We start from the raw sequence: 17,609 nt of genomic DNA on the forward strand, positions 1-17,609 counted from the left end.
GGTTTCACGTAAGATGATGCTATAAATATTCTCTTGGATGCAGACATGTGGTGGTGGTTTAGTTGCTCAGTCGTGTCCGACTCTTGCGATCCCGTGGACCATAGCCCGCCAGGCTCCTCTGTCCATGGGATTCTCCAGGCAAGAATACTGGAGTGGGTTGCCATTTCTTTCTCCAGAGGATCTTCCCGACCCAGGAATCGAACCTGGGTCTCCTGCACTGCAGGCAGATTCTTTACTGACTGAGCTGAGGGAAGAAATTAAGGTTTTGGTTCACCTACATCTGCGGAGCAGCTGATATAAAACAGGAAAAACTGAAGACTCAGATTTAATCCTTGCCGACATTACGCTTTTATTCCAGTGGTTTTATAAGTTCTTATTCCCTGAGCACATCCTGAATTTGACTGTAGGGAAGACATCTGTGATCCAACGTGGAGACAGACTGCCTCAAGATTTAAAAACTAGTCCTATGACCTTGAGGAAATCATTTAGAACACCATGGTCTGGGTTCCCTTATCTGTAAAAAGAGAAGGTGAACTTCAACCCCCAAGATCGCCTCCAATTCTCACACCTGTGGATCTAAAAAACAGTGATTTGATGGTGAAATGACAGCGATACAGTCATTTCCTTGAGTAGCTGATGACCAGGCAACATTCAAAACATACACAGTAGGGACTTCCCTGGAGGTCCAGTGGTTAAGACTCTGTGCTTCCAATGCAGGGGGGTGTGGGTTTGATCCCTGGTCAGGGAACTAAGATCCCACATGCCACACAGTGCAACCAAAAACTAAAAATTAAAAACAAACAAAACAAAACACACACACGGGGAGAAAACTGTGGCTGACATCGAAAGGGTACCACAATCTAAACCATCTGAGTGGTATTTGGTGGTTAATGAACAGCTAATTGTTGCAAGGTTTATTAATATGACAGAACATTTCAAGCTTTAGTTCTGAAGAACATGTACCCACATAGTTAGCTAGCTCATTACAGAAAAAAAATTCCCATTATGTCAAAGTGGGGAGCCTGGGGGATAAAAGAATTCCAAAGAGGAACAGACTGAGTTCTCAGTAGCTGAACACTTGTCATTATAACTGACCTCACTTGGTCTATTTTGAGCGTAGTGGTTCAGTAGAGATACAACGAAATGGAATTCAATTTATTATCAAACCAAAAACAAGAAAGTCAGTCGCCGGAGTAAAGACCAAGTCGCTATCCGCTTCCTCTTTCCTTCCATGGTGGCTGAGGAGTGACTGTCAGCGTCCCACCAGGCCCAGGGTCACAGCTGAGTCATTACCGCTGCCCTTCCCCGCGGCGGCACTGAAGGGACCCTTCTGAGGAAACTGGTGGCTAGATTATGGGGCGTCTCCCTTTCAACACATTCACTCACCCCTTGGGAGACCCTCAATAACTACTTATACTGAACTATTCACAGAATTTTTGGCAAAACCATACATTAATAAACCAAACACAAAGGACAGTGAGAAAGAATTCTGACCACTGAATAGTTTTTAAAAACAAGAACATGTTTATATTTCATCTAATATTTGACACAGAACAGGCCACATTTAAATAAACACATTAAATCTTCAGAGCATTTTAACTGCAGTTTTAGACCCTGGATATGACAAATACTCATATAAGATGATTCCATGATTTCTTTTGTGATTTATTTTCACAAACATGATAAAATGTAATAAAAATTTCTCACGTGAAATACTTTTCTTCAACATTTTACAAGTTAATCATATGTAATCAAATGTATATCACAATAGATTTTGCTGTGGTTGTTGTTTAAAGAGAGAGTTCTCATGATTTTAGTATTATACAAATTTAATTGAGACTATACTCAGAAAGTTTAGAAAATGGCATTACAAAAGACTGGGAGTGAGTAGTAAAAAAAAACAAAACCAAACCAAAACCCACGCAGGGCTGCTGGGCAGCAACGAATCAGAAGCTTCACTGCCATAAGTCCTCAGTGCGGCCAAACTTAAAAACGAGTCCTCTGTGAAAAGAACAAGAAATATCACACGACTGGCTGAGTTTGGGGAAAAAAGACTACGAGAGATTTAGAACTGGGAGAAACTAGCGACAAAGAATAACTGATGAGCTGTATGGAAAAAGCCAAGGGATATATCCGAACAGAAACTGATCATCCTGTGGTAGTAAGCTCTACCAATATACTCGACTGTGCTGTTTACCACAAGCTGTCCTGCAACCTGAACTTCTGAATTTGGAGACATATATCCCTCTTAAGAAGTTAACCAGTATTTAGCGTGTGACCATTATATGTCTGATATTATCTAATTCCTTTAACAAGCCTTTTCTGAGTCAAGGTGGCAGGGCTAGAAGCTAGGGTTATAAAGGTAAAGATACAGTCCCTGCCTTCAAATTGCTTATGCTCTTGATGACACAACGTGGTAAGTACAGGGGGTCGGGGGTGGGGAGAGGCATATACACCACATGTTAAGGGAGCCGAGAACATATGGGGATTTTTTTTTTTTTTTAATATTTATTTATTTGGCTGTGCCAGGTCTTAGTTGTGATGTGGGATCTGGGATCTGGTTCTCAGACCAGGGATCGAACCCAGGTCGAACATTGCATCGCAAGCGCAGAGTCTTAGCCACTGGACCACCAGGAAGTCCTGTATGGGATTTATTTTGCCTGAATGTGTCAGGACAGGACTTACAGAGGTGGTGATACTAGAAGAACGTGGAAGGATAAGCAGGAGTTTAAATGGCAAGGTGGGAGAAGCGGGAGCTGGTGGGATGATGAAGATGTTTCAGGGGAGGAAACAGCAGATCAAAAGGCAAACGGGAAAAATTAAAAAGGCAAAGAGGAATAAAAGATCACGGGTCAAAAAAAAAGACCATGGGTCCTCAGGCAAAGCCCCGGAGACGGACGTGTCAGGAAATGCCCTCACAGAGCCTAAATTCTAGGTTTTATTTGGGGAAATGTCTATAGCTATTTTTTAAGGCTTCAATTTAAGAGGGCAGATGCATAAGAACACACACACACACACGTTTATTCAGGTTTTCCTGTATGATCTTATGGAAAAACCTGAACAAAGTTTCTGGCTAATTCATATATACCCCAATATAAATAGCTGTGGTGTAGTAGAGCAGGGGAGAGTCCAATATGGCTGGAGTACAGTTTAAGAGACAAGGAGGATGAGAAATGGCAGTGGGCAGGATCTGTCAAGCCAATCAACCAGAGTGCCAAATTGCCCACAAAGGCCTTTGGAGCCTCAGATGAGTGAAGCGGGCGGGCACCAGCCTGTGTGATCTGCTAAAGGCAGCTTGGGCTCAGGCAGTGCAGGAGCTGGGACTACACAGAGATGCATCTCTGGGTAAAAGAAACAACTTCAGCTCCAGATGACTGTTGCTGAGCCAGGGCGCCAGGGTTGGCAGATCCTCTAGTCTTTCAAGAATTCAGATTTTTAGGTAAAATACCTTCATTTTTAAATGCCAGCTCAATAAAACAAAACAATACTGTTTTGAATTTTGCTGGATGGCCCCTAGTGGCAATCTCGTCTATGAAAGTGTTAGTCCCTCAGCGGTGTCAGACTTGTTTGTGACCCCATGGACTGCAACCCATCAGGCTCCTCTGACCATGGAATTTCCCAGGCGAGAATACTGGAGCGGGCTGCCATTTCCTAGTGTTTTAGAAGGAACACTGATATAGGAAAACTGGACCCAAGAGAGATATCAGTCAAGAGTGTGAAGTGCTCAGGAAAGGATGAGAATGACCGAACCTAACAAAGGAAATGGACACAGAAAGAAGACGGTTAAGACAGTTCAGAAGCAAACTCATCAGGGCGTGGATGTTGGGGGGCTAAGGCAAGGGTGAAATGAAAAGTAGACACTACAATGGCATCTGCTGGTTTTCATTTGTCTTCTCATCTGTTTTCCCATTTCCAGTATATACTCAAAGTTAAACCCTCAATCAGAATGGTCAATTTTAAAAGGTTTCACAGGAAATTCCCTAGCGGTCCAGTGGTTAGGACTCCGCACTTCCAGTACAGGGGGCCTTGGTTTGCTCCCTGGTTGGGGAACTAGTATCCTGTGAGCCACTCAGCACAGCCAAAACAAAATAGGTTTCACAGGCCCTTAGGAAGGTAAGCACTTGAGTGTTTTTTGATGGAAAAAAAAAATGCAACCAGGAAGTCGTCTATACCCTCTCATGGAATTTTCCTTTATAAAGGATTTCATAAACCTCCAAAAAGCGATTGATCTCTGCTCTTCCAGGTGATTTCAAAACTACTGCTACAAAAAAGAAAAACCAGATTTGGGTATGAGGGGTCCCTACTCCACAGACAGCTTAAAAGAGGCATGGCTTAACTTTACACCATAGTCACCAGATGCAAACTGCAACCTCAAGAGTTTCTTAGGCAAGAGCCAGTCCCTCCTGTGTTGTCAGATGGTTACCTTTGGTACTGATTTCTGTTTCTGATTTCTGAAATAACAGTTTCTAAGTTTGTTGCTAAGAGCTGTTCTGTTATAAATCAAAAATGGCAGGCAATGTGCTACAACTATTCTGACAATGGTGGCTTAGAAGTTGGATTTAACTTCAATTTGCTTACAGTATTTTCACAAAACCAAATTAGTTTTTGGATTTAATGAGTACAATAGCAATACATGAGAAATTAACCAAACCTGTTGCATAGAAAAATAACGTATTATAACTAACTTGAGACAAGTCAACAACTGGTTTTTAAGGTTTTGTGAAATGTGGTAATTACTGTATGAACTTATGTGTTTCTTCCCACAAATCTCTCAATCCTCTGGCTCCTCCTCCCTACTCTGACAGAGGAACTTCTCTGCCGGAAACAGCATCTCAATGTGGAACTTACTTTACCCTCCACCTCTGCTAGAGTAAATAATGATTAAAACACAGAAGGCTGCTATTTGCCCTTCCCCGGCTGGTTCTTGGTAAATCCCCTCCCCACCACTCCATCCTGAAGCTTTTCTGACCCCTGCCTCTGACCCTGTTATGCTACCTTCCACTGGCTAAAGTTGTGGGACACTGAATTCCCATGAGCACCTCTAACCCTGTGGAGATTCTGGAGTAGTGAGCTCAGATGCCTGGTCCTTCTTTAAAGACGCTCAAGCCTCAGCATTACAGTTTGAAAGGAAAATTCTAAACATCAACACTGTCCCTCTAATAAACACATGCTATAATATATCACCCTACAAAATAACAAATCTACCCATATTTACCAAATTTACATAACTTGGGGAGTGAGGTTGGTTCACTTCCTATTTTTCAAGTACATCGTTACATTCTTTAAAAAAAAGCGGGGGGCAGGAAGGAAACAGAACTAATATTAAGCAACTGGTTGAAGACTCAACAAAGGAGAAAATGTTAATTAAACTCATTCCAAATTCCACCCTCCTGGAGCCTGAACTTCAGAGTCAGATAGCCTGAATTTTAGCCACACGATCTGGAACATGATCTCTGTGCCTATTTCTCACATATAAAATGATGGTAACAACGGAGCCACCTTCAGAGTTTTGGGAATCAACTGGGAGCACACATGTAACACACTAAGAATGGTGCCTTGCACATAAAAAGTGCTCAAGAAACTTTGGTCATTATTATTTTCTGCACAAAAATCAATGGCTTAACATTAAGAAAAAAAAAAAAAAAACACTCTTGGGTTTTCTCCACTAGTTTCAAGATGCAAGGTATGACCCAAAGAGGCTGTATATTTTGCCACATGTAAACTCACATTTTTCTTATTTCTAAACTGATTTTATAAAACTGCAAAAATGCTTTGTGGTGGAATGGAAAAAGTGTGAACACCAACTGCTGGCTAACGTTAAAGGGCAACTATTAGCATTCCATGAGTGGTTCAAGTAGACAGGGGTTATCTATTTCCTTTCAGGAGGTGGGTGGGAAGGGACAAAGAAGGGAAGGGAAAGTCCTAGAATAGACTGTCCTAGAATATACAGCAGTTTTGTTTTGTTTTTTTAAAAAAAACCTTCTCTGGATTAACAACATCTTTGAAAATTTGATGAAAACCACAGGCTCTCTTCCCAGAAATAAGCAGAAAAACCAATGTCTTACATGCAGACATGTCTGGTGATTCCCAAGCTTCAGAAGCCTACCCATGGAATGGGAATTAAGAACTCCTGATACAAAGGATAAAGCCAAGTTTCTGTTGTTTTTTGGGAGGTGGGGTGAAGAAGGAGGCTAGGGAAAGGGGAAATGGCATGCCCTATACGTCCAGGAAAGACTGAACATTAGAAAAGATTAGTGATAAAAGTATTGAGGTTTTTAGGGTCTAAGTAATCTTTTGTCATTGCATCAGAAGGATAAAAAAAGGTCAAGGCTTTACACCTCAAATATCACACACAAATTCTAGTGACACCAAGAACAGAAAGAACCATAAAACACATCCAGAAACAAAATTTTAAGGAGAAATGGTTTTAAGCAGGCTTTCATTAAAAGCAACTGTTAAGAGATATAAATTTTAAATGAACAGTGCCAGTGCTAGATAACTAAATCTACATGAATCACAATTCCTCATTAAAGGGGCGGTGGTGGCATTTAAAAAAAATCAATGCATGTTTCCAGGGTTGGCAGTAAACCAACCCACGTATTAAAAATATCTGTCTCAGTCTCATTCTTCATATTTTATGACAATAACATGGGGGAGAGGCATTAGACAGGGGGATATTAAGCAATTAAATACAGTAAATGACATAAAATTAAGTATTATTTTAAAATAAGAAAAAAAAGATAGGATGAAGAATTTAAAACAAACTTACCCAAAAAAGATGAAGGCATTTTGGAAAAATACAGCAATCCCAGGGTATACTATAGCTTTTTCTATAAAAGTAATTGTAACAGTTAGAGGTGCATGATCTCAAAACATTCAGTTTCTGATAAACCGGTGAATATCCGTTTTCCTGCCTAACATGATCGATTTTTCTGGCAACTATGATTGGTGTGGGTATTAAATGACACAGTACATATGAGGGTGTAGTTCTAGCTTAATAAACGGTAGCTTCCTTGTTTATTTAATAAATACCGAGCACATACTGTGTACCAGCGCTGTTGAACGTGCTGAGGATAACGCAGTAAACAAAATAGGCAAAATGTTTGCCTTCGTGGAGCTAAACAATGTTGAGAATAAGTAAGAAGAAAAAGTAAAGCAGGAAAGGTACTGGAAGTGTACTGAATGATGATATATTATACAGGTGGCCAGAAAGACCTCATGGGAAGGTGTCGCATGGCAAGGTCTAAGGACACAAAGAGAGTGAGGGCAGGAGCCGTGCCCAAGCAGCAGAACAGCAAGTGCAAAAGCCCTGTGGTGGTGGCACGCTAGTGCACTAGAGGAACAGTCACATGGGCAAAAGAGAGGAGAGCAGGAGACAGATCAGAGAAGGACGAGGGGCAGGGGCGGGGGTGCAGATCCTTCACAGCTTCACCGTCGTGGTGAGGACTCTGGTTTTCAATCTGGGTGAGAGGAAAAAAAAACACTGGAAGGTTTTGAGCAGAAAAGTGACTTGAGCCGACATACTTCAACAGGATCTTCTGGCCGCTCTGCTGACAGTAGACTAAAGGCGGGTGAGGGTGGGGAGGGACACAAACAAGCTGTTTTAGGAAATCAGGCCAGAGACCGTCATGGATGGAATCAGGGTGGGAGCAACAGAGGAGATAGAAAGTGGTCATATTCAGGATATACTTGAATAGCAGAATCAACAGAATTTGGGGATGGATTAGGGTGTGGGATGTGAGAGAAAGAGGTGTCAACTTTGACAGGCCTTAACCACCCATGTTTTGGGCCTAAACACCTGCATGGAGAAAGCAGCCACTAAGATAGGAAAGACTGCCAAAGGACCATTTTGTCTCGATTTTATCCTGGACTGAAGTGGAAATTCTCATGAGTTTTTACTACTGGAGCTCTCAGTGGTCACTCACTGACAAACCGAGGCGTGATGAATACCAACTTTTCCTCCTCAGAGTTTTAAATTAATCTGTATAGGCCCTCTGTACTAGAAGGCCACATTAAATAACCATTACCACTAGAATGACTCATAAAGATTCTATGTAAAGGCACTTCATAAAATTAATTTGCTGCTAGTAATTCTCAAAGCATGACTTGGCTTCAGAAGCCTTTAGGAAAATAACTTCAAAGTCTATGAGATGAACACATTCCTACAAAAAGGGGCTCTGTATTAATAGTTGTTATCTAGGAAAGAATTATCAGTAATTTTACTTTCCTCTTTGAGCTCTTTTATATTCTCAATTTTCTATAATGAGTAAGAATTATGCAATTCACATGATAAAAAAGTAACATTTTTGTTTTTTAAAATATGATGGTGATAAATTTTGTAGCAGCAAGAGAATTTCGTATGATAGGCAAAAGGCTAGGTTCAAAACTATATTTATACTATGATTACAACTATTTAAGAAACAAAAGAAACCAAAGAAAATATACCAAAATATTTAAGAGCAGTAAGATTATTAGTTTTTCTTCTCTTTCTTTTCTATATTTTTAGCAACATGGTTTTATAATAAATTACATAAATAAAAGAACTATAAATATTTAAAACTGCCTGTCATTCCTATCTGCAAGATTTAAACAATTTGAATTAAAAAATCAGGAAACCAATTATTTTAATCCAAGAATTACATCTTATCCAACAAAGTGAAGTATTAAAATATGAGCTAGATTAGATTTCTGCTGGTCTGGTTTGGCAAATCATTAATATTTTATTTTTTACTATGATAAGCATAGTCAATTTTACCTATAACATTGATGAATTTTATATTTTTCTGGGGTCCCTCAAGGCAAAAATTCAACCAGGGACCTAAGACAGGTCTTTTCCCAGCTGGCCTCAAACTGGCCTCATATGGCAGATATGCATTAAGTGTTAGTTTGATTTTTTATCTAAAAGAAGATGATGATATATTATCAAGGAGGCTTAGGTCAATAAATTTCAATTCTAGGATGTTAGAGCTTTGCCTGCATATTATTCAGCAAGTCAAGACTTGCCAAATAGCTGGACAAGATATGTGTTCTGCTTTTGAAGTTTTTGGAAGCCAAAGAGAAACAAGGTATGGAGCTGTGTTCCATTCCTTCCAGGCTCTAGATTAGAAGAAAAAATACAGGAGAAAGGAATACTAAAAACATAGCAAACAAACAAATACAAATATTGATTAGGGAGGGGGGTTCCTGGGCACAAATGCATTGCTAGTAGTTGGCTGAACTATACAAAGAAAACTTATTCTAAAAAAAACAACTTTAATGCAAAACTTCAAAATTCCATTGAAGTAAAAGGTAAAAGGTAAACTGTGTTTTCTCTTACCTTTAGCAACATACCCTCCAAAAAGAATCCACATCGATGCAATCAGAGAGCCAAAGGCCAACATGAAACCAATGAACAGCCAAATGCGAGCACCTTAAGAGAAATAATATTTTACCAGAATTGTTTCTTATATGGCAGCACTCAGTTAAATTAGCTTTTCAAAAAGAAGACAAAAACCCAGAGAGAAGAACATGTGTGGTTGCCATCCGAGTCTAAGGCAAGAACAGTGGGAACTGTGCTAAGGACTGTCAGTGCGGAAGCTGGCCGTTTCCCTGTCGACTGGTCTTTACATTCTAAGTGCCTAGGCTGCATTAAAATTATGTTAACAGGGAAAGACAATCAACTTACAAATCACGTTTGTATAATATTTATGAAGATTTACTATAAAATAAACAGAGTCATGGAATCGGGTCCCATCACTTCATGGCAAATAGATGGGGAAATAATGGAAACAGTGACAGACTTTATATTCCTGGGCTCCAAAATCACTGTAGATGGTGACTGCAGCCCATGAAATTAAAAGACACTTGCTCCTTGGAACAAAAGCTATGACCAACCTAGACAGCATATTAAAAAGCAGAGATGTTGCTTTACCCACAAAGGTCCGTCTAGTCAAAGCTATGATTTTTCCAGTAGTCATGTATGGATGTGAGAGTTGGACTATAAAAAAAGCTGAGTGCTGAAGAACTGATGCTTTTGAACTGTGGTGTTGGAGAAGACTTATGAGTTCCTTGGACTGCAAGGAACTCAAACCAGTCAATCCTAAAGGAAATCAGTCCTAAATATTCATTGGAAGGACTGATACTGAAGCTGAAACTCCAATACTTTGGCCACCTGATGCGAAGAACTGAGTCACTAGAAAAGACCCTGATTCTGGGAAAGACTAAAGGCTGGAGGAGAAGGGGACAACAGAGGATGAGATGGTTGGGGCATCACTGACTCAATGGACATGAGTTTGAGTAAGTTGGGAGTTGGTGATGGACAGGAGGCTTGGTGTGCTGCAGTCCATGGGGTCGCAAAGAAGTCGGACACGATTGAGCGACCAAACTGACTGATTGAAACTGAGTCATTAGCTCACCTAAAGTGAATGCTGAGATGAATTTATTTAATTAGCACAAATGCATTTTAATAAAAACCCTGCCTTGCTCAATAAAGCACAGCAAATAATGTTACATGTAATTTTCTGATTTTATACCCAAGATAGAAAACAATAGTTCTGAAATAATAAGCTCTTACTTATAGATGTGATATGATACACAAATACAACCAGCTCTGGACCCCCAGAGCTGTGCTAACATTTATCTCTTCATTTAGATTTTACAAGGTCATAGTGTACCAGTATATCTGTATTGATTCTACTTAAGTTCATCTATTGATAACCAGAGGGAGTCTGAAAACACAGACCAGAATTGACCACTGCAGTTCCTTCTATTTCATTGGGGAGGGTGGGGGGGGAAGTCACCTGAAACTTGCCTATATTCAGGTTTATTTTTGTATGGATATAGTATTTTAAGTTTACCATTTAAAATGCTCAATAAGTATCTGTCTCCTCAAATCTTTGACTTAGTTGGACCCTACAGGAAGCTGCGCTACACGCATCCTGTACTCGGCCTACCTTGGGCACATGGCCGTGGGGGCCAGGGGACATGAGTTCCTTAGCGGAGACGGGCAGGCCTGGGTGAATCTAAGCACTACAACTCTATTACCCTATTCAGTTTTGCAAGATTAAATGAGTTCTGGAGACTGGTTGCACAATAAAAATGAATGTACCTACTACTGAACTGTACACTTAAAAATAGTTAAGATAGTAAATTTGATGTTGTGCATTTTGAAACATGCCAAAAACTATGAATCTAAGCTATATCAAAATGCTAATTCAATCAAGTAAGGTTGGCAAAAAAGGGAAGAAAATTATTTATATAGTACAGCTTCAAGTACTAGAAGTCTATTTTGCACTTTGCATAATGTATTCTTTATTATATACGGTTTGTTACTATACACTGTATACATTTATATCTACATAGTACTATTTATTGGACAGGGTTATATACTCAAAAACTTTGTATTCTGAACTATTTGGCAACCATTGACCAAATGCGACTTTTACCTTAGGCCTTGGAACCTACAACCTCTCCTTAGACACATCTCCGTCCTATCCCCGATCTGAAGAAGTCAAACAAGTGGCCCTTACATGTATAATTCTTATCTTAAGAATGTATGATAAGATGTTTGCATCTCTTTACCTGTTTGACCCAGGCAACCTTCACTGTAACTATCACCTCGGACTTGTCCGTTTGATACTGCATTAATCCTGTGTGAACAAAATAAAACCAAGAGATCAGGGTCTCTGACTCTAAGAGGAAATTATCCATGACATAAAACTGCCAGGTACAATAAGCTGTCGTTGTTGTTCAGTCGCTAAGTCAGGCCCAACTCTGTGCCACCCCAATGGACTGCAGCATGCCAGGCTTCCCTGTCCTTCACTATCTCCTGGAGTTTGCTCACATTCATGTCCATTGAGTTGGTGATGCTATCGAACCATAGAGTTCTGCAAATTTAAGTCTTTAGGAGTCTTGAGTAATGGGTTCATACAACAATAGGCAAGGCCCCTCAATCAGCATCCTGTAAAGCACTGGATATAGTCCCCAGATTAGCAGAATCAGCATCACCTGGACATGCTTTAAAATGAGAATTCCCTGGTTCTACCCCAAGTTTTGGAGAAGGCAATGGCAACCCACTCCAGTACTCTTGCCTGGAAAATCCCATGGACGGAGAAGCCTGGTAGGCTGCAGTCCATGGGGTCGCTAAGAGTCGGACATGACTGAGTGACTTCACTTTCAATTTTCACTTTCATGCACTGGAGAAGGAAATGGCAACCCACTCCAGTGTTCTTGCCTGGAGAATCCCAGGGACACGGGAGCCTGGTGGGCTGCAGTCTATGGGGTCGCACAGAGTTGGACACGACTGAAGCGACTTAGCAACAGCAGCAGCAACCCCAAGTTTATGGAAGCAGAAATTCTGGGTGTAGGGCCCAGCAATCTGAATTTGAACAAATCCTTTAGATGATTCTGATTCTTGTTAAAATTTGAGAATGAAATTCTTAGAATTATATCTTGCTAAGACTGGAATGATCTTCAGCTTGGCCCTATCTAGTTTTCTGTTTGTACACATCAGACATACTCAGCACGAAGAGATGCAAGTGGTAAAATCTCGCTCTGTCAATCCCTGACACATGTTCCTAACATAAAAAGTCTTTCACTGAGCTTCACAGATTACCCCTCTAAATTGAGGCAGCCTTGCTTTCTTTAGAAGTTTGCTCTGGGGACTTCTCTGCTGGTTCAGTGGCTAAGCCCCTATATGCTCAGTGTGTGTGTGTGTTTGTGTTGGGGGGTGGAGGCTGGGTTTGATCCCTGGTCAGCGAACTAGATCCCACATGCTGTAGCTAGAGTTTCCATGCTGCAACTAAAGACCCAGCTCAGTCAAATAAATAAACATTATAAAAAGAAGAACAGAAAAGAGGATTGCTGTTGTTCTTCCTAAGTCCTTCTCTATGATTTGACTTTTAAACCACAACTCATGTTAATTTGGTAATATTTAAAAATCTTAACTCTACTCAACTATATGTAAAACATATTTCTCTTGTGACAATCTGTGCAAGCCATGTCACTAGCAATGACACTTACATTAAGAAGGCTATGGTTGCTATAACACCACACGCATGGTAGGAGTGGTTGAATTGGTCCATGCGGGGATACATGACAGCTGCATCTATGATAATCCACCAGCCTGTAAAAAACTAAAACAAACCACAGGAGGAGAAACGACAGTCATTTCATATCTTACTGGCTAAAAACCAAAGACTCTAAGTGAAGAGATCCCTTCTAATAAAGTCCAAAATTTTCTTAAATGTTCCAGCAGTTTCTTGCATATAATCAGCACTTGGCTTAATATCTGATGAAAGACTAGATACCCTAAAGTCCCACAGCTATTATTTATTAATACAAACTTCTTTTCTAAGACAACTACAATCATTCTTTTATACTGTCATTAAAAAGTCTGTGATCTAATTTTTTGTAAACTAGAAGTAAATTATATTTCATGGCAGGAGAAAGGAAAAAAGTCATTTAGACTTGAACTGACAAGAGGAGTGGCCTGTTGCTGATGATAAAAGCTTCCAGAAAGATACTATTGAAAATGAAAAAAACAGTATTCAAAATAATATAGGGAATAATTATTGTTGATAGAATTTTAGCTAGCCTCTTGGTGCAGTGAAATAAATAATGTGCTGTGCAGTACTGCCTTTCTCTTTTGATGAACTATACAGATGGTTTCAGGGGTGATGCTAAATTCAATTAAAACACAAAATTATAATTTATCTTAATTGAATTTGGCTCTGGACATTATCAAGGGCAAACATAAAATGAAAAAAAGACATTAAAACTGCATAAATATTTTTTATCACTTGAGCAGACACTTACAATAAGATGATATTAAACAAATTCTAACATGTAGTTTAGCAGATTTGGAAAGTAACCTCCTCCTCTATCCCCACTTCTAACCTTTACCCAGTTAGCTCTGGGAACTGCCATCTTTAGCCAATTATTTATAAATAACTATTTTAGGTTAATCAAATTATTTTTATCAGGTTACAGACAGATCTATACTCTATTAATGACATTTTTACTGGGTAGCACAAGTATTCTTTTGCCTTTTTTTTTTTTAACCCTTTGAGCCCAACATACTCAAGATATTTTCTTCAGAGACTAAAATTCAAAGCTTTTTTTAAATGTAAGAGCAGAATTTCTATGGTAGTTTTATATTTTGACATTACTCTGGAAAAATTTAGGACAATTATTTTTCATAGATTATAACTGTCAACAGGCTAGGCAAAGAGACGTACTTAAACTTAGATTTTTGTTTGTTTACTTAAAATTCATTCTTTAGAGTATACGAAAACATTAGAGCACAAAAACATATCACACGCCTTGAAGGATTTGTAATATAAATAAGAATTTTATTCTATAAATTACTTCTAAACAATATATTTTAATGAGCTCTTTATTTATCTAATGAGACTGAAAAGATAAGTTATGGAGAAATGCAGTCATATCTTTTGAATGGTTTTGACCTGATTGTTTCTTGAACACTTCTTGGTAACTTCATGTACTCATGTATTCATAATCCATGTTGTGAATAAATATATAAAATATACTGTCTCACTATACTATTTTTTATGGAGTAAAAGAAAATAATAATATCAAATTTTAAGCCATGTCAACTCTTTAAATGGAATACCTAAATCCTCTCATAAATAAAAATACTAACATTTATTTTTAAAAATTCAGTGGTCAAAGATAAAATAAATAGTACATATTTAAAGAAATTACACAGAATTCAAAATACATAAAAACAAACACATCAAATTAAGGAAGGCCCAAATGATCAAGGACACTTACTAGAACACCGGCAGCAATGGAAGCAATAGTATTGCGCTTTTCCCCCCAATCAATGCACTCTGAGCACCTCAAGCCTTCCAGAAATCCAGACATTTTTTCAGGTCACTTAAACAAACAAACAAACAAAGCCAACTTAATATGGTACTTCTAGTGAATTGCTTCAAATCTGACTTATGTTTCTAGAAAATAAGAGTTTAGGAATAATTTAATAAAAATGAAGTTACAAATACTTTATTTGCTACGTATACTTCAGAATATTTCAGATTCAGCTTTTGATGAATTTCCACATAACTCTGGAAAACAAAGTGTGGATTCATTTAGTTGTGTTTTTTTTTTTTAACTTAAAAGATGATTTTAAGCAAAAGTGAGTATCCAAATATTGAAAAAAATTGATGATGATTATTAACTTTAATTCCAAACTAAGTTATTATGCGCTTTATTTAGAGTCCAGGAGCACTAGCACAGTGAACTGAAAAATGATAAAATTTTGGTTCTGAGTTAAAGTATGGACTCAGATGAAAACTATTTCTCTTAGTAATTTACACATTTTATCTAGAACATGTTTCTTCACAGCAAGTCCTTTCACTTCATTATTTTTTTTCCAAGCCTGTCTTCTGGCTTCATTTCTCTGTAAAAGTGAAAGTGAAAGTCGCTCAGTCGCGTCCGACTCTTCGAAACCCCATGGACTATACAGTCCATGGAATTCTCCAGGCCAGAAGACTGGAGTAGGTAGTCTTTCCCTTCGCCAGGGGATCTTCCCAACCCAGGGATCAAACCCAAGTCTCCCGCATTGCAGGCGGAATCTTTACCAGCTGAACCATAAGGGAAGCCCTCTATGTAAAGAATAGCCATTTCATTTTAATAATCTTTATCTCTGATTCTAACATGCTTTCCAGCCAAAAGAAAGCACAAAATTGAAGTCAGTATTAATTCAGACCATTAAAAAAGAAAAAAGGGAATAAAGAAAGGACAGGAAAGGAAGGAAGGGCTTCCACGATGGATCAGAGGGTAAAGAACCCGCCTGCAATGCAGGAGACCACAGGAGACGCGGGTTGGAGCCCTGGGTCGGGAAGATCCCCTGGAGGAGGAGGGCATGGCAACCCACTCCAGTATTTGTGTCTGGAGAATCCCATGGACAGAGGAGGGATACAGTCCAAAAGGTCGCAGTCAGACACGACTGAGCGACTAAGCGCGCGCACACACACACACACACGAAAGGAAGGCTGAAACGAAAGAAAGAAAATGGAATCCACTGCTAAATTACCACGGATAAATTACCATAGACAATTACACAAAACATTCCTTTGAGCTGGGCTATACAGACCCGGTGTGAGGCACATCCATATTATCTCTGTCTCAGACTATGAAAAAGCCTGCCTTAAGTGTAAATTGTTAATAATCAAGCAAACATCCAAATTCCTACAGTGAATCTTAACCTCTATGAAGCTACTCTGTAGCTGGCAACCAGGGTTGTTACAAAGGTAATGAATCCAGTTGGAAACTCCCTTTTAAAAATTAAATTAAAAGCTGTGCTAATAGGCCTTGAGGACAAGTCTAACTTTGAAAGTTAACTTTAAAAAAAAAAATCCTTCCCTGGGAGGAACAGCAATCCAGTATGTTGCTTTTGATCTACCCCGATGACGCCACCCTGAATCCTCCGTTTTTCTTGGGTTTACGACCCGCACACTCAACCCCAAACTCCGCCCCTCCAGACTCCGGGGATGTGAGGTGCAGAGGGTGGCCAGCGACTGGGAAGACGTGGGAACTAGATCTAGCTCTTCCAGCTCGTCCATGTCCCTCGCCGAGGGGACCAGCCGGCTTAAACTCCTTCCCGGGTGTCAGCTTCCCCAGATCTCAAGTAGCGGGGGCGGGGGGAGGAGCATGGTGATTTTCGATTTCAGGGATCCTGCGACGTCCAGGGGAGGGCACTGTCCGGAGCGCGGAGGTGGTCGCCCTCTCCCGCCCCCGGCCAAACGCAGGTCGGCAGTAAGTGGGGCAGGAAGGAAGGGTCCAGCAAGGCGCTGGCTTGAGCCTGCAGCTTCCCCGAGAGGATGGACGCAGCGACCCAGGCAGCATCAGCCGGGCAGACGGTAAGTGGGGCAGGAAGGAAGCGTCCAGCAAGGCGCTGGCTTGAGCCTGCAGCTTCCCCGAGAGGATGGACGCAGCGACCCAGGCAGCATCAGCCGGGCAGACGGTTCCGGCCTCAATCGGCCGGCCCCTCCCCTTCCCCCGACTCCCGCCTGGTACTTACAGTTTTAAGTCCAGCCTGACCGTTGCAGTAAGTCCGGAGCCCGGTGTCGCGCCCGGACCGGGCCTCCTACCTACCGCTCCAAGTTCCAGCCAAGAAAACAAAACAACCACAGGCCGCGGATACCCGGATGGAGCAGCCCCGCCCCCAGGGCTCGGTCGCGCATGCGGAGACGGGGCAGAGACAGCGGGGCGTGAGGAAAGAGGACCTGCTGCAGGAGGGCCGGAGAGAGCCACGCCCACCCCGGCCGGCTAGCTGTTCGCGTCGGTTCAGTTCAGTTCAGTTCAGTCTCAGTCGTATCCGACTCTGCGACCCCATGGACTGCAGCAGGCCAGGCCTCCCTGTCCATCACCAACTCCCGGAGTTTACTCAAACTCATGTACATCGAATCAGTGATGCCATCCAACCATCTCATCCTCTGTCGTCCCCTTCTCTTCCTGCCCTCAATCTTTCCCAGCATCAGGGTCTTCTCAAATGAGTCAGTTCTTCGCATCAGGTGGCCAAAGTATTGGATCTTCAGCATCAGTCCTTCCAATAAATATTCAGGACTGATTTCATTTAGGATTGCCTGGATTGATCTCCTTAGAGT

At 40.6% G+C, this 17,609-nt stretch overlaps 1 protein-coding gene across 1 annotated transcript; it reads right to left on the reverse strand.

Moving 5' to 3' along the window:
* Positions 1–1,501: 1,501 nt before the first annotated feature.
* On the reverse strand, positions 1,502–17,169 carry TMEM50A (transmembrane protein 50A). The gene is made up of 7 exons (XM_081586667.1): positions 17,024–17,169; positions 14,773–14,877; positions 13,000–13,112; positions 11,560–11,627; positions 9,317–9,409; positions 6,770–6,830; positions 1,502–2,001 (listed from the first exon to the last, which is right to left on the reverse strand). The coding sequence occupies exons 2-7, from the start codon at positions 14,863–14,865 to the stop codon at positions 1,956–1,958; spliced, it is 474 nt and encodes a 157-aa protein (XP_081442793.1). The 5' UTR covers positions 14,866–14,877; positions 17,024–17,169; the 3' UTR covers positions 1,502–1,955.
* Between the last annotated feature and the right edge of the window lie 440 nt (positions 17,170–17,609).

The sequence above is a fragment of the Giraffa tippelskirchi genome, chromosome 3 (genome assembly GCF_054371585.1).
Source record: "Giraffa tippelskirchi isolate mGirTip1 chromosome 3, T2T-mGirTip1v1.2.pri, whole genome shotgun sequence".
Classification (NCBI taxonomy): Eukaryota; Metazoa; Chordata; class Mammalia; order Artiodactyla; family Giraffidae; genus Giraffa; species Giraffa tippelskirchi.

Coding starts and splice junctions, on each gene's coding strand:
- TMEM50A (XM_081586667.1), bottom strand. CDS start 14,865: ATGTCTGGATTTCTGGAAGGCTTGAGGTGCTCAGAGTGCATTGATTGG. Junction 11,628..12,999: donor GCAACCATAGCCTTCTTAAT/GTAAGTGTCATT, acceptor TTGTTCACACAG/GATTAATGCAGTATCAAACG. Junction 6,831..9,316: donor TGGAGGGTATGTTGCTAAAG/GTAAGAGAAAAC, acceptor TTACTTTTATAG/AAAAAGCTATAGTATACCCT.